Source organism: Lissotriton helveticus, chromosome 5_1 (assembly GCF_964261635.1).
Source record: "Lissotriton helveticus chromosome 5_1, aLisHel1.1, whole genome shotgun sequence".
NCBI classification, from domain to species: Eukaryota; Metazoa; Chordata; class Amphibia; order Caudata; family Salamandridae; genus Lissotriton; species Lissotriton helveticus.
In genome coordinates, this window is record NC_136065.1 from 104,531,592 (window position 1) to 104,551,729 (window position 20,138).

Below are 20,138 nucleotides of genomic sequence, written 5' to 3' on the forward strand. Positions count from 1 at the left end.
ATCGATGTAACACAATATCGACCTGCAAGAATATCGTCGACCAGAATATCAACATGCAGGTAAGAAATTTTGTTTTTGTTAATATCGAAGTTAGTAATATCGTTAGTCAAAATATCGTTGTTAATAATATCAAAATTTATTTTAGTGTTCTGTATTTTAGTATATGTGTTAAAAGTATAGTTTGTTTTTCTAATGTATATTTAACATTTTTAGAACTAATTAATTTTATGTTAAGTTTTTCTTTCCTAAGTGGCCTATTAGGATGGCGGACGGACCAGCGTCCGTCCGCCACCCCCGAGGTGGAGGGACCGTCCGCAGGGGAAGCGGTGGTCCCTCCGTGCGAATTAGGATGTGACCGCCACCCTGGCGGTCACATCCTGTATATTTAACATTGTGGCGGGTGCTGCTTGAAGCAGCACCCGCCGCAAGGTTAAATATGCATGCTTTCCATTTGCATGCACAAAACGGCAGGCACCGCGCGGTGCCTGCCGCCTTGTACATGCAAATGCTGGGGGGTACCATAGGTACCCCCCATGTGCACCCCCACCCCCGACACCCTAGGGGCCCGCAAGGCCCCCTAAGAAGCTATTTTCCACTGCGGTAAATCCGCCGCGGAAAAGCATGTTTTCAAACCCGTTGGGAAGTAATTTAATTATAATTGATCAATTAATAATTTTAAATTAATTAATATTTCTGTATTTAATAATTTATGTTCTTAATTGTGTTAATAATTTGTTATTAATTCGTTATTAATTGGTTACTAATTATTAATTATGATTTGCTAAATATGTTAAGTGTGTCATTTTTATAGGAGCAGGTTGTGGGTTTATAGTGGAGTAGGGTGGGAAGTAATGTAATTATAATTAATTAATTAATAATTGTATTAATTAATATTTAATATTTATGTACTTAATTTATGTTGCTAGTTGTGTAATTAATTTGCTATTAATTAGTTAATAATTGGTTATTAATTATTAATTGGTAGATATGTTAATTGTGTAATTTCTTTAGGAGTGGGTTGTGGTTTTATTGGGGAGTAGGGTCATTAATTAAGTTATTATTTTATTTATTAATATTTATGTAGTTCATATTTTATATTGTTAATTGTGTTAAAAAATATTTATTCGTTATCCGTTGGATATTAATTATTAATAATTAATTGGTAAATATGTAAATTGTGTGTGTTTTTTAGGAGTGGGTTGTGGGTTTATAGGGGAGTAGGGTGGAAAGTAATTTAATTTTAACAAAAATGTTATGAATTTTTTTCTATAATATTTATTTCAATGTTTTTTATAGTGTTAATTGTGTGATATAGTTTATTTTAGATGTTTTTAAATTGCTTGTTAAGAGTTATTAATTAATTAATTTATTGTTAACTAATGTTGTTAATTGTGTATTATTTTACAATATTGGCGGTGTTGTTTATAGGGGAGTATGGTGGGAGATAAATTATTTTTGACTAGTTAATTATTTCTTAATTAATGTTAATTAATTTGCAGGAGTGGGAATACTAAATGATTCCCCTCTGCTATCCAACACTTTCCCTACTGTTGCATTACCTGGAGTAGGAATAGTAAATTATTCCCCTACGCTATCCAACACTTTCCCTACTGTTACACTTGGTAGAGTGGGAATAGTAAATTATTCCCACCCGCTATCCAACACTTTCCCTACTGTTGCACTCACTGGAGTGGGAATAGTAATTTTTACCCATCTGCTATCCAACACTTTCCCTACTGTTGCATTTCCTGGAGTGGGAATAGTTATTTTTACCCACCCGCTATCTTACACTTTCCCTACTGTTGCACTCACTGGAGTAGGAATAGTACATTTTACCCCTCCACCATCCAACACTTTCCCTACTATTCCACTTGTTGGAGTGGGAATATTCATTTATACCTCTCCGCTATCCAACACTTTCTCTACTGTTACACTTACTGGAGTGGGAATAACAATTTTTACCCACCCGCTATCCAAAACTTTCCCTACTGTTGCATTTGCTGGATTGGGAATAGTAATTTTTACCCACCCGCCATCCAACACTTTCCCTACTGTTGCACTCACTGGAGTGGGAATAGTAATGTTTACCGACCCGCTATCCAACACTTGCCCTACTGTTGCATTTGCTGGAGTTGGAATAGTAATTATTCCCCTCCGCTATCCTACACTTTCCCTACTGGTGCACTCACTGGAGTGGGAATAGTAATTTTTACCCTCCCGCTATCCAACACTTTCTCTACTGTTACACTTACTGGAGTGGGAATAACAATTTTTACCCACCCGCTATCCAAAACTTTCCCTACTGTTGCATTTGCTGGATTGGGAATAGTAATTTTTACCCACCCGCTATCCAACACTTTCCCTACTGTTGCACTCACTGGAGTGGGAATAGTAATGTTTACCGACCCGCTATCCAACACTTGCCCTACTGTTGCATTTGCTGGAGTTGGAATAGTAATTATTCCCCTCCGCTATCCTACACTTTCCCTACTGGTGCACTCACTGGAGTGGGAATAGTAATTTTTACCCTCCCGCTATCCAACACCTTCCCTACTGTTACACTCCTTTGAGTGGGAATAGTAAATTATTCCCCTCCATTATCCACCACTTTCCCTACTGTTGCACTTGCTGGAGTGGGAATAGTAATTTTTACCCACCCGCTATCCAACACTTTCACTACTGTTGCATTTGCTGGAGTGGGAACAGTAATTTTTACCCACCCGCTATCCAACACTTTCCCTACTGGTCCACTCACTGGAGTGGGAATATTAATTTGTACCCTCCCACTATCCAACACTGTCCCTACTGTTGCAATTACTCGAGTGGGAATAATAATTTTAACCCTTCTGCTATCCAACACTTTCCCTACTGTTACACTCTGGGGCCGATTACGATCTGGGTCGGAAAGCACTCCGACCGAGCCGGATCCGGGGTGATTTCCGACCGATCCGGACTCCTGCAGTTCGACCAAGTGAGTACGATGCGGCCGTATGCCGTCGGACTCGGTTAGGTCAGGCTCCCATAGAAGTCAATGGGAGCCGGTCGTACAACGCGTACATTGGCTCCCATTGACTGAATGTGTATGTGGCGGACAAGTGTGCCCCCTACAGTGGGTATACGTCGGTGCCCTCTGCACCATACCTACCTGTGTTGGGGAGACCCATGGGTCTCCCCGTGTGTCTGATTCGTAAGGCTGCGGGTAATAGGGGGTCTGACGTGGACCCCCGAAGTCTGACTCCGGGAGATTTTGCGAGCCGGACGCTCCGACTCAAACAGGCTGTCCGATTCGAGCATCGTACTAGCTCGGTCGTGAAACGTCTCCATTGCATGCCACGGTTTGCCTGTGACCGAGTTGTATGGAGCGGTTAGGACCCGGAAACGATTCGGACGGAGATGTCGCACTTGTTCGCATCGTACTTCGACATCCGGACCCGTGTATGACTCTGACGGAAATCCGGTCTCCGAATCGGATCCGTGTAATGCCAAACCCGATTCGGGGCCCTTCCGGCCGATATCGGAATCGGCCCCTTAGTGTAGTGGGGATATTAAATTATTCCCCTCCGCTATCCAACACTTTCCCTACTGTTGCACTTGCTGTAGTGGGAATAGTAAATTATTAATCAAAAGAAGATGGACAAGGCTGTTTCTGGAGGAAAGAAGGTAGTGTGGTGAGCTGGTCACGGGGAAGAGGAGGCGTGGTGGTTAGCGTGTGTAAGCCTACCACTGGGTATCCATTGTGTTGGATATGGTTGCCTCAAACACCCTTGCAGGTGTCATGCTTCATCATAGGCAGTGCTCCTCGTTGGGTAGGCGGTGCAATACCCAACGGGCACACCTCATAGAGGGGCTCTTTGGCGGAGATCTTTTAAATCCAACTGCCTATGGGTGAAGTGTGGGTATGGGGCCAGGTGGGTTGTAGACTGAATTGTGTATAGTGAAGAGAGGCTGCACATGAACAAGCATTAAAAAACGAGTATTAAAAACAATATAGCAGCATTCTGGTTGTTCTTATGAGGAATAGAGTCCCCAACTCACCTAAAAGTCAGGATTTATCTGCCACATCAATGCCCGGCGGGTCGTACATCAGGGATGATGTAAATGTAAATGTAAATGTGATGCCTCTGTGTTTAGGGCTGAGCATTGGGGAGTTTAAAACAGAGATTGCATAGTATGACCTTTTAAATAAACAAATAGTCAAGTGTCAGAGTCCCTATGTAGGTGAGGTGGTTGAGTTGCTAGGTAGGGAAGCAATGAGTGTAAGTGTGGTCACTCTGCAGGAGCGATAAATCGGTGGTGGTCCCTCATCTTATGTACATGGAAATCCTACATAGTACAATACATATGGACTAGAAATCGGGAACTCTCTTCAACATTAGGCAATGGGACACGGTATAGTTATGAGTCATGAGTCCCTACCCGTTGGGTGTTTGATCGGGTGGTCGGAGAGATATCTTCAAAAGTAACAAGGAAATAAATACATAAACCCGGAAAGAGGTGTCCCCCTGTGGGTGTGTTTTTAGTCTCATCCCCGGGCTCAGTGTAGTGGATAATCAGGGGTTCATGGAGGGGCGTGAGCCATGCAGCTATGGTAAAGCCTGCCATCGGGACCTCCCGTCTGTCTAACAGCGCTCCACTCTGTTAGGTTGAAAATCAGGGGTTTAAAGAGGGGTGCGGGCCGCGGGATGCACGTGAAACCCGCCCCGGTGACAGCGCGTTTAACCCTGCAGCACTCACCTCTAATCTCCTGTGTTGTAGGCCAGTGTCCTACCCCTCACTCCGCCGGGACCGGGCAGATGGAGAGTAGCGCGCCTGTCCTCCATTATGAGTATGCGTGAGGCGTGGCCAAACCAATGACGAGGCCAAGGGGCGTGAGTGTCACGTGATTTAGATGGTAAACGTGGCGGCCATTTTGTAGTAAGTGAATTATGTACAGTGTATTATGAACAGTGTAGTCCTCAGTTGTATTATGCGGATGTAGAGTAAGCGTGGTAGAGTCTGTCTGATTTAACATACTCCTACTCAATGCGCCTATAGTTAGTACCCTGTGATTCTCGCATTAATTTTGGTCTTGAGTATTAGACTGGTATCTCTCAGTAGGCTATATTTCATGTCATCAGTAGTCTCCTGACCCACTCGTGGTGTGTTAAATACTCATTGGGGACAACAGTTGGTGATAGGTTCACTATCCTGGAAGTGGCAGGCTCATGGTGTCTGGTGGTGGTCAAGGATGAGACACGATTACAGCTTGATCCCGGGTGGCCATTTTGTAGTGGATCCTATTCTGGGAGGTTGGAGCCATGCACAACGACCCTCATAATGTTTGTCGTCTGTGAAGGTCCAATGTTGGTTGTAATGCACCATTCCTCATGTCCTAGGTGCCCATGGTTAAGAAAACATGTTAGAGTGTGGTATTTATGAAGGGCGTGTAGTGCGTCCGTGTTTAAAGCAAACTCCACGGGATATCTTCATTTAAAACCCCTCTATCTGTGGCTAAGCGGTGAACCCACCGTTGTTCCTTCATAAAGAGGTTCTGCTTTGAACAGTTAGGGCTGGCTTCCAGTAGCAACCACTTAAGTGAGTCAGCGGTATGGTTGTGCTCAATGAAATGCCTACACATTTTGGTGTTATTCTTTTAGCAGCGAAAATTGCTGCGATGTTCTGTGATGCGTGTTTTGATGGGACGTGAGGTCATGCCAATTTTTTTGAAGTCCACATGGGCATCTTAATAATGTATATGCAATGTGAGGTGTTGCAATTTGTATGCCCCCTCAGTTCCCACTCAAAGGACTCTGTTAGCTGTATTGTCTTGTATATAGCGGTGCAAGGGCATGCACTGCAGGATCCACAAGGATAGTGCCCTTTCACCGGAGGTAGATGCCATAGGGTAGACTGGGTGGTCTTTTTGGCTGAATTAGGTCTAGTCTTAATCAGAATATCCTTAACATTTTTAGATCTTTTGAACGCAAACCTCGGCATTTCAAAGGAGAGATCACCAGTATTCAGGATTTGCAAATGGCGTTTGATAATACTTTTAACTTTACTTGATAATGGTGTATAGGTAGTTACACAAGTCATCGGTTCATTCTCCTTGGAGGTTTTCTCCCTGTGCTCCAGGAGAGCCTCTCTGTGATTATTTCTGGCTCTTTTTTGGGCTTTTGCTATGTCTCTAACTGGGTAGCCTCTCTCCGCTAGATTTCTAGATAAAATGGCGGATTGGTTCTTGTACTCAGGCAGGCTACTACAGTTGCGCCTCACTCTCAGGAACTGTCCAAAAGGCAGATTGGTTCGTAGAGCTTTAGGGTGGTGGCTGGAGAAATGGAGTAAGCTGTTCCGGTCAGTCGGTTTCCTGAACATGGTGGTACTCAGCTGACCTTCTGTCAGTTTGATTGTCAAATCCAGGAAGGAGATCTGTTTCCCAGACACTGTCATAGTAAAACGCAGGTAGGGATTCAGTGTATTAATCCAATCAAAGAATGCCTGATAAGAGTCACTTGTTCCTGTCCAAAAGATCAGAATGTCGTCGATGAACCTCTTCCACAATTTGATGTTATTGTGGTAAGGGTTCATCTGGTGGTGTATAAATTTACCCTCGAAGTCTGCCATGTACAGACAGGCTACCGAAGGGGCAAAAGTACTGCCCATAGAGGTACCCTGTGTCTGGTGGTAAAAGCTCCCCTTGAACTCAAAGTAATTCTCTGTTAGAGCCAAAGTAGCGCATTCCATAATGAATGCCGGTGGTGTATTGGACTCCCAGACTTCGTTGTTGAGAATTTCTTCTATCACCCCTAGTGTGGCCCTCTGTGGGATGTTGGTGTAGAGGGCCTCCACGTCCAGGGTGATGAGAAAATCAATCTGTCTGCTCTCCTGAAAGGTGTCAAGAAGGCGTAGTACATCTGTGGTGTCCTGTATGTAGGATGGTATACGTTTGACCAAAGGTTGGAAGAAGTGGTCACAGAATTGAGACAAAGGCTCAAGTATTGAGTCTATACCCGATACTATAGGGCGTCCGGGTACTGGGGTAGTCTCCTTATGGATCTTGGGGAGTACGTAGAAGTAGGGGACCCGTGGGTCCTTCTTAACCTAAAACTCTGCTTCTTTTTTACTTATCCACTCCTCACATTCTGCCCCCTCAATCAGGCCTTTGATTGTGTATTTGAGGCGTTCAGTGGAGTCGGATGGAATAGGGGTGTAATAGCGCCTGTCTCCTAGTTGTCTGAGACATTCTGTCTCATAGTCCTTGGTGTTCATGAGTACAGTGGCACCCCCCTTGTCGGCCTGTTTGATGGTGATGACCGGATCATTAGCTAGAGACTCTAGTATCAGCACTTCTGCTCTCGAGATGTTTCAGTGATTTTGTTGATGATTCATGGTCTTGATTTCTTTGAGTACAGCCTGTTCATATGTGAGGACTTCATTAGGAACCATCCCACTGTGAGGGGTAAAAGAGGAAGGATTATGTAGGCCAGAATCCTCAATCATTGCATGTGGCCTCCCTTCAAAGAAAGTCCAAAGTCTTATTTTGCGGAAGAATTTCTGTATCTCACACATTTGTTGGAAATGGTCTACTTTTGGGGTTGGTACAAAACCAAGACCCTTCTGTAAGACTTTTTCCTCTTCCTTGGAAAGTTGGCGGTCCGAAAGGTTAACCACCAAGCCTATTTGCGTTCTGTCCTGCTCCTGGTGTCCATCCCCTGTTGGGGTGTTTCTTCCCACTGCACTCTCTTCTCGGGTGCGTTTCCTCGCCTGCGCCCGCGCCCTCTGCCCCAACCTCTGCCTAAAAAAGGTTGGTTACCACCTTGTGGGGCAAATTGGGGGGGATACTGGGGGCCGTATGGAGGTAGTGTCTGCGGGAATTGGGGGTACTGCCAGAGCGGTGGTCCTGGGTAAGGGGGGTGCTGGTAGACCTGTTGTACACGTCTTCCGCCTCGCCTACCTCTGCGTTGTTGTTGTTGTGGTTGCCAGTCATCTCCACTGGAATCACTCCCGCTGTTTGAGCCCCTTCTGGATGAGGGGGCACTCGAGTCTGACTGATAACTAGTACCTGGTGGGACATAGTCGTCCTTTAAGTATGGATACACTTTCTCTTTGGAGAAGCGTTTGATGTCTTTTTGTAATTTTGTTATTTTCTGGTTCATAAGGTATTCCTTATGTTCAGCCAGCTCTTTATTCAGTTCTGTCAATTTGGTTTTGAAACCCGGATTGGGGACGGCTGCCTTGAGAGCACTCTCCGCAGCTTGTATGCGGGTCAGCAGTTCGTCTGCCAGGCGTTTGGCCGTGTTCACGATCAGAATGAGCAGGTCATGGGTGCATTTCCATGAGATCTGTGACCATTCAATTTTGAATTGTCCGTCCTCCCAGAAAATTCTGGGGAAGTTTTTTATAATTAGCCCATTGGGAGCAATTTTGGCCTTAAAATATTCGGCCATAAGTGCGCCGTGGAGAGTGATTCTGACCCATTCCCTTTTTAAATCGGAAAGGGCTTGCCAGTCGGCTGTGTTACTGCCTGTGGCTGTATCTATCTCTAAGCCAAGGATTGATGGGGTTTTCAGAATAGCTGCTGCATCTTCTTCCCCAAAACTCAACCCCTGGCCGTCCATCTTGTGGAGGCCTCAAGGGAATCGAGGGGAAGGGGTTGTTCCTAGGGAACAGAAAGATGTTATGATCGGGATGTGAGTTTGTGGAACCACTCCTTTTGAGCGGCGTATGCACCTTCTCCAGGTCGGTAGAGGTGTAAGTTGGGGGATAGAACCGGTCTTACCCGCCGGAAAACATCTCCCACGGTGGTTAGCCGTGCAGGGAATGTATACAAAATGGGGGGAGAGAGTGATCCAATGGGATCAGTGAGGGTGTAATTACCACTCAAGAAGAGTGGAAGGTCCAGCCGGAGTCCGTGCCGTCCGCAAGTATTAATCAAAAAAAGATGGACAAGGCTGTTCCTGGAGGAAAGAAGGTAGTGTGGTGTGCTGGTCACGGGGAAGAGGAGGCGTGGTGGTTAGCGTGTGTAAGCCTACCACTGGGTATCCATTGTGTTGGATATGGTTGCCTCACACACCCTTGCAGGTGTCATGCTTCATCATAGGCAGTGCTCCTCGTTGGGTAGGCGGTGCAATACCCAACGGGCACACCTCATAGAGGGGCTCTTTGGCGGAGATCTTTTAAATCCAACTGCCTATGGGTGAAGTGTGGGTATGGGGCCAGGTGGGTTGTAGACTGAATCGTGAATTAAAATGTAGTGAAGGGTACCTGAGACTACTTTATTCGGGTGGTCCCTCGATACAATTAAAAGTGAAGCTAGTCTGGGCTTGCTGGAATTTAATGTTTCCTTTCTCTAGACTAGACTAGGAAGTGTAAAAATCGGTCGACATGTTTCTCGCTGTGGTACATTGACTCGTGATTCATCAGGACCTATGTGGTATAGTCTACAAACAATAGTTATAATGCCTATATCAAACTTCTGTGCTCGTTACCAATTACGGGAAAGTTGTACCTCTGTAGCACTGTTCCTTGCCTAGAGCTGGGAATAAAAGAGGCTGGTTATGAGCATAAGTGGCATAGTGTCCCATGCCTAATGTTGAAGAGAGTTCCCGATTTCTAGTCCATATGTATTGTACTATGTAGGATTTCCGTGTACATAAGATGAGGGACCACCACCGATTTATCGCTCCTTCAGAGTGACCACACTTACACTCATTGCTTCCCTACCTAGCAACTCAACCACCTCACCTACACAGGGACTCTGACACTTGACTATTTGTTTATTTAAAAGGTCATACTATGCAATCTCTGTTTTAAACTCCCCAATGCTCAGCCCTAAACACAGAGGCATCATCCCTGATGTACGACCCGCCGGGCATTGATGTGGCAGATAAATCCTGACTTTTAGGTGAGTTTGGGACTCTATTCCTCATAAGAACAACCAGAATGCTGCTACATTGTTTTTAATACTCGTTTTTTAATGCTTGTTCATGTGCAGCCTCTCTTCACTATACGCTGCATTTAAATAAACACTGGACCACACAAAAGCATGTCACACGGTCCAGCCTTCACCCTTACACATGCTAAGCGCGCATTTGCACCTTTTAGCATGTCACGTTGTGTGCACCTGGTCACTTATACTGTGGACACTATGCCACTTATGCTCATAACCAGCCTCTTTTGTTCCCCACTCTAGGCAAGGAACAGTGCTACAGAGGTACAACTTTCCCGCAATTGGTTACGAGCACATAAGTTTGATATAGGCATTATAACTATTGTTTGTAGACTATACCACATATGTCCTGATGAATCGCGAGTCAATGTACCACAGCGAGAAACATGTCGACCAATTTTTACACTTCCTAGTCTAGTCTAGAGCAAGGAAACATTAAATTCCAGCAAGCCCAGACTAGCTTCACTTTTAATTGTATCGAGGGACCACCCGAATAAAGTAGTCTCAGGTACCCTTCGCTACATTTTAATTCACAATTCAGTCTACAACCCACCTGGCCCCATACTCACACTTCACCCATAGGCAGTTGGATTTAAAAGATCTTCGCCAAAGAGCCCCTCTATGAGGTGTGCCCGTTGGGTATTGCACCGCCTACCCAACGAGGAGCACTGCCTATGATGAAGCATGACACCTGCAAGGGTGTGTGAGGCAACCATATCCAACACAATGGATACCCAGTGGTAGGCTTACACACGCTAACCACCACGCCTCCTCTTCCCCGTGACCAGCACACCACACTACCTTCTTTCCTCCAGGAACAGCCTTGTCCATCTTCTTTTGATTAATACTTGCGGAGGGCACGGACTGCGGCTGGACCTTCCACTCTTCTTGAGTGGTAATTACGCCCTCACTGATCCCATTGGATCACTCTCTCCCCCCATTTTGTATACATTCCCTGCACAGCTAACCACCGTGGGAGTTGTTTTCCGGCGGGTAAGACCGGTTCTATCCCCCAACTTACACCTCTACGGACCTGGAGAAGGTGCATACGCCGCTCAAAAGGAGTGGTTCCACAAACTCACATCCCGATCATAACATCTTTCTGTTCCCTAGGAACAACCCCTTCCCCTTGATTCCCTTGAGGCCTCCACAAGATGGACGGCCAGGGTTTGAGTTTTGGGGAAGAAGATGCAGCAGCTATTCTGAGATTCCCATCAATCCTTGGCTTAGAGATAGATACAGCCACAGGCAGTAACACAGCCGACTGGCAAGCCCTTTCCGATTTAAAAAGGGAATGGGTCAGAATCACTCTCCACGGCGCACTTATGGCCGAATATTTTAAGGCCAAAATTGCTCCCAATGGGCTAATTTTAAAAAACTTCCCCAAAATTTTCTGGGAGGACGGAAAATTCAAAATTGAATGGTCACAGATCTCATGGAAATGCACCCATGACCTGCTCATTCTGATCGTGAACACGGCCAAACGCCTGGCAGACGAACTGCTGACCCGCATACAAGCTGCGGAGAGTGCTCTCAAGGCAGCCGTCCCCAATCCGGGTTTCAAAACCAAATTGACAGAACTGAATAAAGAGCTGGCTGAACATAAGGAATACCTTATGAACCAGAAAATAACAAAATTACAAAAAGACATCAAACACTTCTCCAAAGAGAAAGTGTATCCATACTTAAAGGACGACTATGTCCCACCAGGTACTAGTTATCAGTCAGACTCGAGTGCCGCCTCATCCAGAAGGGGCTCAAACAGCGGGAGTGATTCTAGTGGAGACGACTGGCAACCACAACAACAACAACGCAGAGGTAGGCGAAGCGTAAGACGTGGACAACAGGTCTACCAGCACCCCCCTTACCCAGGACCACCGCTCTGGCAGTACCCCGAATTCTCGCAGACACTACCTCCATACGGCCCCCAGTATCCCCCCCAATTTGCCCCACAAGGTGGTAACCAACCTTTTTTAGGCAGAGGTTGGTGCAGAGGGCGCGGGCGCAGGCGAGGAAATGCACCCGAGAAGAGAGTGCAGTGGGAAGAAACACCCCAACAGGGGATGGACACCAGGAGCAGGACGGCACGCAAATAAGCTTGGTGGTTAACCTTTCGGACCGCCAACTTTCCAAGGAAGAGGAAAAAGTCTTACAGAAGGGTCTTGGTTTGGTACCAACCCCAAAAGTAGACCATTTCCAACAAATGTGTGAGATACAGAAATTCTTCCGCAAAATAAGACTCAGGGCTTTCTTTGAAGGGAGGCCACATGAAACGATTGAGGATTCTGGCCTACATAATCCGTCCACTTTTACCCCTCACAGTGGGATGGTTCCTAATGAAGTCCTCACATATGAACAGGCTGTACTCAAAGAAATCAAGACCATGAATCATGAACAAAATCACCGAAACATCTCGAGAGCAGAAATGCTGATACTAGAGTCTCTAGCTAATGATCCGGTCATCACCATCAAACAGGCCGACAAGGGGGGTGCCACTGTACTCATGAACACCAAGGACTATGAGACAGAATGTCTCAGACAACTGGGAGACAGGCGCTATTACACCCCTATTCTATCCGACCCCACTGAACGCCTCAAATGCACAATCACAGGCCTGATTGAGGGGGCAGAATGTGAGGAGTGGATAAGTAAAAAAGAAGCAGAGTTTTTGGTTAAGAAGGACCCACGGGTCCCCTACTTCTACGTACTCCCCAAGATCCATAAGGAGACTACCCCAGTACCCGGACGCCCGATAGTATCAAGTATAGACTCAATACTTGAGCCTTTGTCTCAATTTTGTGACCACTTCTTCCAACCTTTGGTCAAACGTATACCATCCTACATACAGGACACCACAGATGTACTACGCCTTCTTGACACCTTTCAGGAGAGCAGACAGATTGATTTTCTCATCACCCTGGACGTGGAGGCCCTCTACACCAACATCCCACAGAGGGCCACACTAGGGGTGATAGAAGAAATTCTCAACAACGAAGTCTGGGAGTCCAATACACCACCGGCATTCATTATGGAATGCGCTACTTTGGCTCTAACAGAGAATTATTTTGAGTTCAAGGGGAGCTTTTACCACCAGACACAGGGTACCTCTATGGGCAGTACTTTTGCCCCTTCGGTAGCCTGTCTGTACATGGCAGACTTCGAGGGTAAATTTATACACCACCAGATGAACCCTTACCACAATAACATCAAATTGTGGAAGAGGTTCATCGACGACATTCTGATCTTTTGGACAGGAACAAGTGACTCTTATCAGGCATTCTTTGATTGGATTAATACACTGAATCCCTACCTGCATTTTACTATGACAGTGTCTGGGACACAGATCCCCTTCCTGGATTTGACAATCAAACTGACAGAAGGTCAGCTGAGTACCACCATATTCAGGAAACCGACTGACCGGAACAGCTTACTCCATTTCTGCAGCCACCACCCTAAAGCTCTACGAACCAATCTGCCTTTTGGACAGTTCCTGAGAGTGAGGCGGAACTGTAGTAGCCTGCCTGAGTACAAGAACGAATCCGCCATTTTATCTAGAAATCTAGCGGAGAGAGGCTACCCAGTTAGAGACATAGCAAAAGCCCAAAAAAGAGCCAGAAATAATCACAGAGAGGCTCTCCTGGAGCACAGGGAGAAAACCTCCAAGGAGAATGAACTGATGACTTGTGTAACTACCCATACACCATTATCAACTAAAGTTAAAAGTATTATCAAACGCCATTGGCAAATCCTGAATACTGGTGATCTCTCCTTTGAAATGCCGAGGTTTGCGTTCAAAAGATCTAAAAATGTTAAGGATATTCTGAATAAGACTAGAACTAATTCAGCCAAAAAGACCACCCAGTCTACCCTATGGCATCTACCTCCGGTGAAAGGGCACTATCCTTGTGGATCCTGCAGTGCATGCCCTTACACCGCTATATACAAGACAATACATCTAACAGAGTCCTTTGAGTGGGAACTGCGGGGGCATACAAATTGCAACACCTCACATTGCATATACCTATTAAGATGCCCATGTGGACTCCAATACATTGGCATGACCTCACGTCCCATCAAAACACGCATCACAGAACATCGCAGCAATTTTCGCTGCAAAAAGAATAACACCAAAATGTGTAGGCATTTCATTGAGCACAACCATACCGCTGACTCACTTAAGTGTTTGGTACTGGAAGCCAGCCCTAACTGTTCAAAGCAGAACCTCTTCCTGAAGGAACAACGGTGGGTTCACTGCTTAGCCACAGATAGAGAGGGTTTAAATGAAGATATCCCGTGGAGTTCGCTTTAAACACGGGACGCACTACACGCCCTTCATAAATACCACACTCTAACATGTTTTCTTAACCATGGGCACCTAGGACATGAGGAATGGTGCATTACAACCAACATTGGACCTTCACAGATGACAAACCTTATAAGGGTTGTTGTGCATGGCTCCAACCTCCCAGAATAGGATCCACTACAAAATGGCCACCCGGGATCAAGCTGTAATCGTGTCTCATCCTTGACCACCACCAGACACCATGAGCCTGCCACTTCGAGGATAGTCAACCTATCACCAACTGTTGTCCCCAATGAGTATTTAACACACCACGAGTGGGTCAGGAGACTACTGATGACATGAAATATAGCCTACTGAGAGATACCAGTCTAATACTCAAGACCAAAATTAATGCGAGAATCACAGGGTACTAACTATAGGCGCATTGAGTAGGAGTATGTTAAATCAGACAGACTCTACCATGCTTACTCTACATCCGCATAATACAACTGAGGACTACACTGTTCATAATACACTGTACATAATTCACTCACTACAAAATGGCCGCCACGTTTACCATCTAAATTACGTGACACTCACGCCCCTTGGCCTCGTCTATGGTTTGGCCACGCCTCACGCATACTCATAATGGAGGACAGGCGCGCTACTCTCCATCTGCCCGGTCCCGGCGGAGTGAGGGGTAGGACACTGGCCTACAACACAGGAGATTAGAGGTGATTGCTGCAGGGTTAAAGGTGCTGTCACCGGGGCGTGTTTCACGTGCATCCCGCGGCCCGCGCCCCTCTTTAAACCCCTGATTTTCAACCTAACAGAGTGGAGCGCTGTTAGACAGACGCAAGGTCCCGGTGGCAGGCTTTACCATAGCTGCACAGCTCGCGCCCCTCCATGAACCCCTGATTATCCACTACACTGAGCCCGGGCATGAGACTAAAAACACACCCACAGGGGGACACCTCTTTCCGGGTTTATGTATTTATTTCCTTGTTACTTTTGAAGATATCTCTCCGACCACCCGATCAAACACCCAACTGGTAGGGACTCATGACTCATAACTATACCGTGTCCCATTGCCTAATGTTGAAGAGAGTTCCCGATTTTTAGTCCATATGTATTGTACTATGTAGGATTTCCGTGTACATAAGATGAGGGACCACCACCGATTTATCGCTCCTGCAGAGTGACCACACTTACATCATTGCTTCCCTACCTAGCAACTCAACCACCTCACCTACACAGGGACTCTGACACTTGACTATTTGTTTATTTAAAAGGTCATACTATGCAATCTCTGTTTTAAACCCCCCAATGCTCAGCCCTAAACACAGAGGCATCATCCCTGATGTACGACCCGCCGGGCATTGATGTGGCAGATAAATCCTGACTTTTAGGTGAGTTGGGGACTCTATTCCTCATAAGAACAACCAGAATGCTGCTACATTGTTTTTAATACTCATTTTTTAATGCTTGTTCATGTGCAGCCTCTCTTCACTATATGCTGCATTTAAATAAACGCTGGACCACACAAAAGCATGTCACACGGTCCAGCCTTCACCCTTACACATGCTAAGCGCGCATTTGCACCTTTTAGCATGTCACGTTGTGTGCACCTGGTCACTTATACTGTGGACACTATGCCACTTATGCTCATAACCAGCCTCTTTTGTTCCCCACTCTAGGCAAGGAACAGTGCAACAGAGGTTCAACTTTCCCGTAATTGGTAACGAGCACATAAGTTTGATATAGGCATTATAACTATTGTTTGTAGACTATACCACATAGGTCCTGATGAATCGCGAGTCAATGTACCACAGCGAGAAACATGTCGACCGATTTTTACACTTCCTAGTCTAGTCTAGAGCAAGGAAACATTAAATTCCAGCAAGCCCAGACTAGCTTCACTTTTAATTGTATCAAGGGACCACCCGAATAAAGTAGTCTCAGGTACCCTTCACTACATTTTAATTCACAATTCAGTCTACAACCCACCTGGCCCCATACCCACACTTCACCCATAGGCTGTTGGATTTAAAAGATCTCCACCAAAGAGCCCCTCTATGAGGTGTGCCCGTTGGGTATTGCACCGCCTACCCAACGAGGAGCACTGCCTATGATGAAGCATGACACCTGCAAGGGTGTGTGAGGCAACCATATCCAACACAATGGATACCCAGTGAGAGGCTTACACACGCTAACCACCACGCCTCCTCTTCCTCGTGACCAGCACACCACACTACCTTCTTTCCTCCAGGAACAGCCTTGTCCATCTTCTTTTGATTAATACTTGCGGAGGGCACGGACTGCGGCTGGACCTTCCACTCTTCTTGAGTGGTAATTACGCCCTCACTGATCCCATTGGATCACTCTCTCCCCCCATTTTGTATACACAATAGTAAATTATTCCCATCCACTATCCAACACTTTCCCTACTGTTGCACTCATTGGAGTGGGAATAGTAATTTTATCCGCTACTCTATCCAACTTTTTCCCTACTGTTATAATTCATGTAGTGTAAAATATTTTTTTACAATTAAATATTATTTTAAATATTTTAATTTATTATATAAATATGTTATTTTTATATTTATATTCCAGGTTTATGTATATATATATATATATATATATATATATATATATATAATTTTTATTATTTTCTAACATTTTATAATTAAATTAAATAATTATTTATTAATGTTATTAAGTTAATATATATAAAAAATGTTAAATATGTATATTTATTTATTTTTTATTACATTTTTTATCTTTTTTATCTTTTAAAAATAATTCTAACAATGTTTTTATTAATTATATTTATTATTTAATACATTTTCTATTATTTTTAATACATAAAAAAAACGATATTTCAAACAACGATATTTTGATTTCGAGATTTTTGTACTTACCTTTAAGAGAAAGGATGTCGATATTTTGTCCATTGATATTATGTACTCGATATTCTTGGAGGTCGAAATTCGGTCCGTCGATATTCAGTCAGTGATCCACATAAAGGCACAGGATTAAATTGGGAATAAGGGGTTCTGTGAAAGGTACATTCATAAAGATTTCTACTGGTCACAGTCACACCATACGTGCATTGGATAAATGGAAAGAATCAGTCACTAAGAAAGGCTCTCCAGACAGCACTTGTTTAGCAAATACTCACTCCGTAACAATGCTACTACAAAACTACGCACGTAGGTGGCAAAGGGAAATTTCAAGGTTAGTTCACGAAGCACCTCTATGGTAAGGACTGCTTTTTTGTAGTTTTTGGATGTGTTATATGGCGGGGGTAGTTTTGACCGTTGATTTCCCCAATATTAAAACAAACATTGCCTGCAGCAAACACAAATGCATGCAGTCTCCCATACCTTGCAAAATCCCCATACAGGATGTCTACAAAATTTCTAGATTGTCTTGATTCAAAATGTGGGTCACTGTTTCAGCTATCTGATTTTTCTAACGGTACACTTTTATTTTGGGTCCCAGGCCTATTGTTTTTGTCCCAGTCACACCCTGCACCTACCACTAGCAATCACTCCATTTGAGCAGAAAGTGAATCTAATGCAGACACAAGGCTCCATCACAGTGAAATTAGACCACATGCATAAATACGTACATACATACATTCATACATTAACATTCCATATGAAAAAAGAATGAAACAGCAAGAAGTGGCCTGTCCAAAGGTATTATTCAGACCAGCTCTGCCACTTAGAAGGGGTTCATATGAAGTGCAACAATCACACTTTAACGCAGATATGTCCACGGAAGGTTATGGTGGAATCAAGAGAGCTACTCTGAATTGTCACATTGAACTAAAACAAAACTCTTGACAAAACATAATACAAGAGTGGAGGGGTGACATTCTTGCCAATGTTGAATGTGCATATTAGCACAACACTTTTCTATCAGTGAATTCAATTCTGTACATATGATTTTCAGCTCCTATAGTATTCCAAAACTACAAATGACTCCACGTGGCCACTGACCTGCTACCTGTAGCTCAAATTCCGCATAGGTGTCCATATCCCGAGTTCTGAAGGCGCACATGTACCTCCCGGCATCGGAGCGGGTGAGATTGGTCAATGACACGGCCACGCCTCCTTGTGCAATGTCTTTTTTGATCATTTTGGTCCTCCCTTTATACTGGTCATCTGCCTTATCATCGTATTCCGTCCCATTGTCATACAGATGCACAAGGTAGATTTGATGTTCTGTTTCCCAGAAGACTTCCATTTCCACTGCACTAATAGGGGGGCTGAGATGGCAGGAAAACATGGTCTCCCCACCAACAGTGGCACAAATTGGCTGACTGGGACCAACAGCCTCCACAGACTGCACAGCTGCACCTGCCAAGGAAAACAGAAGATAACAGCTTTTAGCAAAGATGATAGTGCAGCGGTGGTTCTGCTCATAGGGGACACACTGGAAGGAAGCAGCCCAGACATGTTTTATTCTGTAAGGGTTTTATTTTCTACGCTTACAAATCTGAGCTAAATTTATATTTTCTTTCATGTTATTAGGTCATGTTATTAGCAGAGAGCTACTTGCCCATTGTGTCACTGAACTCAACACTTTGGGGCTCATTAGTATGGCGGGTGGACTTTGTCCGCCCGCCATAGCCCCAGGAAACAAGATCGCCCACAATGCGTGCGGCGGTCCCGCACCTACAATTAGGATGCGCCCGCCACACTGGCAGGCGCATCCCGCATTTGTAAGCGCCGCCTGCCGCAATGCCACAAGTGCAAGGTGTGCGTTTCAATGCACAAGGTGACAGGCACCGCGCAGTGCCTGCCACGTTGTACATTGAAATGCAAGGGGGGTACCATAGGTACCCCCCATGTGCACCCCCCATAATCCCCGGGGGCGCGCTATTGGCCCCCAATGTTGAAGACCGCATGCATACTAATCTGGATGGCGGTGTCTACCAGACAACGCCACCATATTAACAGCTTTTCCGCCCGGTAGGCAATCGGGCGGATCGCCTACCGGCGGAAAATCGGCGGACGGTCTTTCCGTACGCCAGGGTCCCCCACGCCATGGTAATATGGTGGGGGGAATTGGCATACGGGCGGGCACAAATGTCGGGGGGATCGCCACCGCCATGTGGGCGGTGGCGATCCGCCTGACATGCTTATGGGCCCCTTTATGTCTTGAACCTTCAAAAGCCAAATCAAATGTATCAGTTGAGCTATTCTGCATCTAAGTTCCAATTTCTTTAGAAAAGAGGGTATCATTATACAACAGGTAGCAGAGCACTACTGCACAAGCAGGAAGGAGGCACCATTTTCCACCACCGGTGGTGGTGAACATTGCCATGGTGATACTCAAGTGGCAACCCACACTATAAGTAGACCTTTTCTATATAAATGGGCTTCTGCGCCCGCCTTCTGCAGGTGCGGTCGTTCACCACAAAATTCGAGCTGGGGAAGGGGTGCACACAATATAACCAGACATTAAGGCCCAGATGTACTAAGCCTTTGCATCACCGTTGTATCGCATAAGGCAACGCAATGCCAAGGTTTATTTACGATTTACAAAGCCAGTCAAGGCCGGATTTGTATGGCCTTGCATGGCTTTGTGAAGGAGTGAATCATAAATAATGCAGCAGCTTTAATTGTGTTGAGTTACATTTCTTAATCTAAGGCATTTCATGTGTGGAGCATGGATGTTATGCAATCCCAGATTTACTAAGGTGTGTAGATCTTGAATTGAGTGACATCGATATGCCTGTCACAGAGAGGCATACCGAGGAGAAACATGTTTATTTCTCCTTGTTACTTCCACTTTCTATGCGTGATGCATTCTGCATCACGCATAGAAAGAGGAAAAAGCCCCTGTGGATTGTTGTTGTGCAGGAAGAGATTTCTTCCTGCACAGAGTAAATCCATCCCGTAACACAGGAACCCT

The 20,138-nt window shown here is 45.1% G+C and overlaps 1 protein-coding gene across 1 annotated transcript in view; it reads right to left on the reverse strand.

The window, feature by feature from the left end:
- Window positions 1–20,138, reverse strand: part of LOC144754231 (butyrophilin subfamily 2 member A1-like) — a 471,426-nt gene that overhangs the window by 146,204 nt on the left and 305,084 nt on the right. The window contains exon 3 of the mRNA XM_078641822.1: window positions 18,218–18,577. Within this exon, the coding sequence (XP_078497948.1) occupies window positions 18,218–18,577 (360 nt within the window). The remainder of the gene's footprint in view (window positions 1–18,217; window positions 18,578–20,138) is intronic.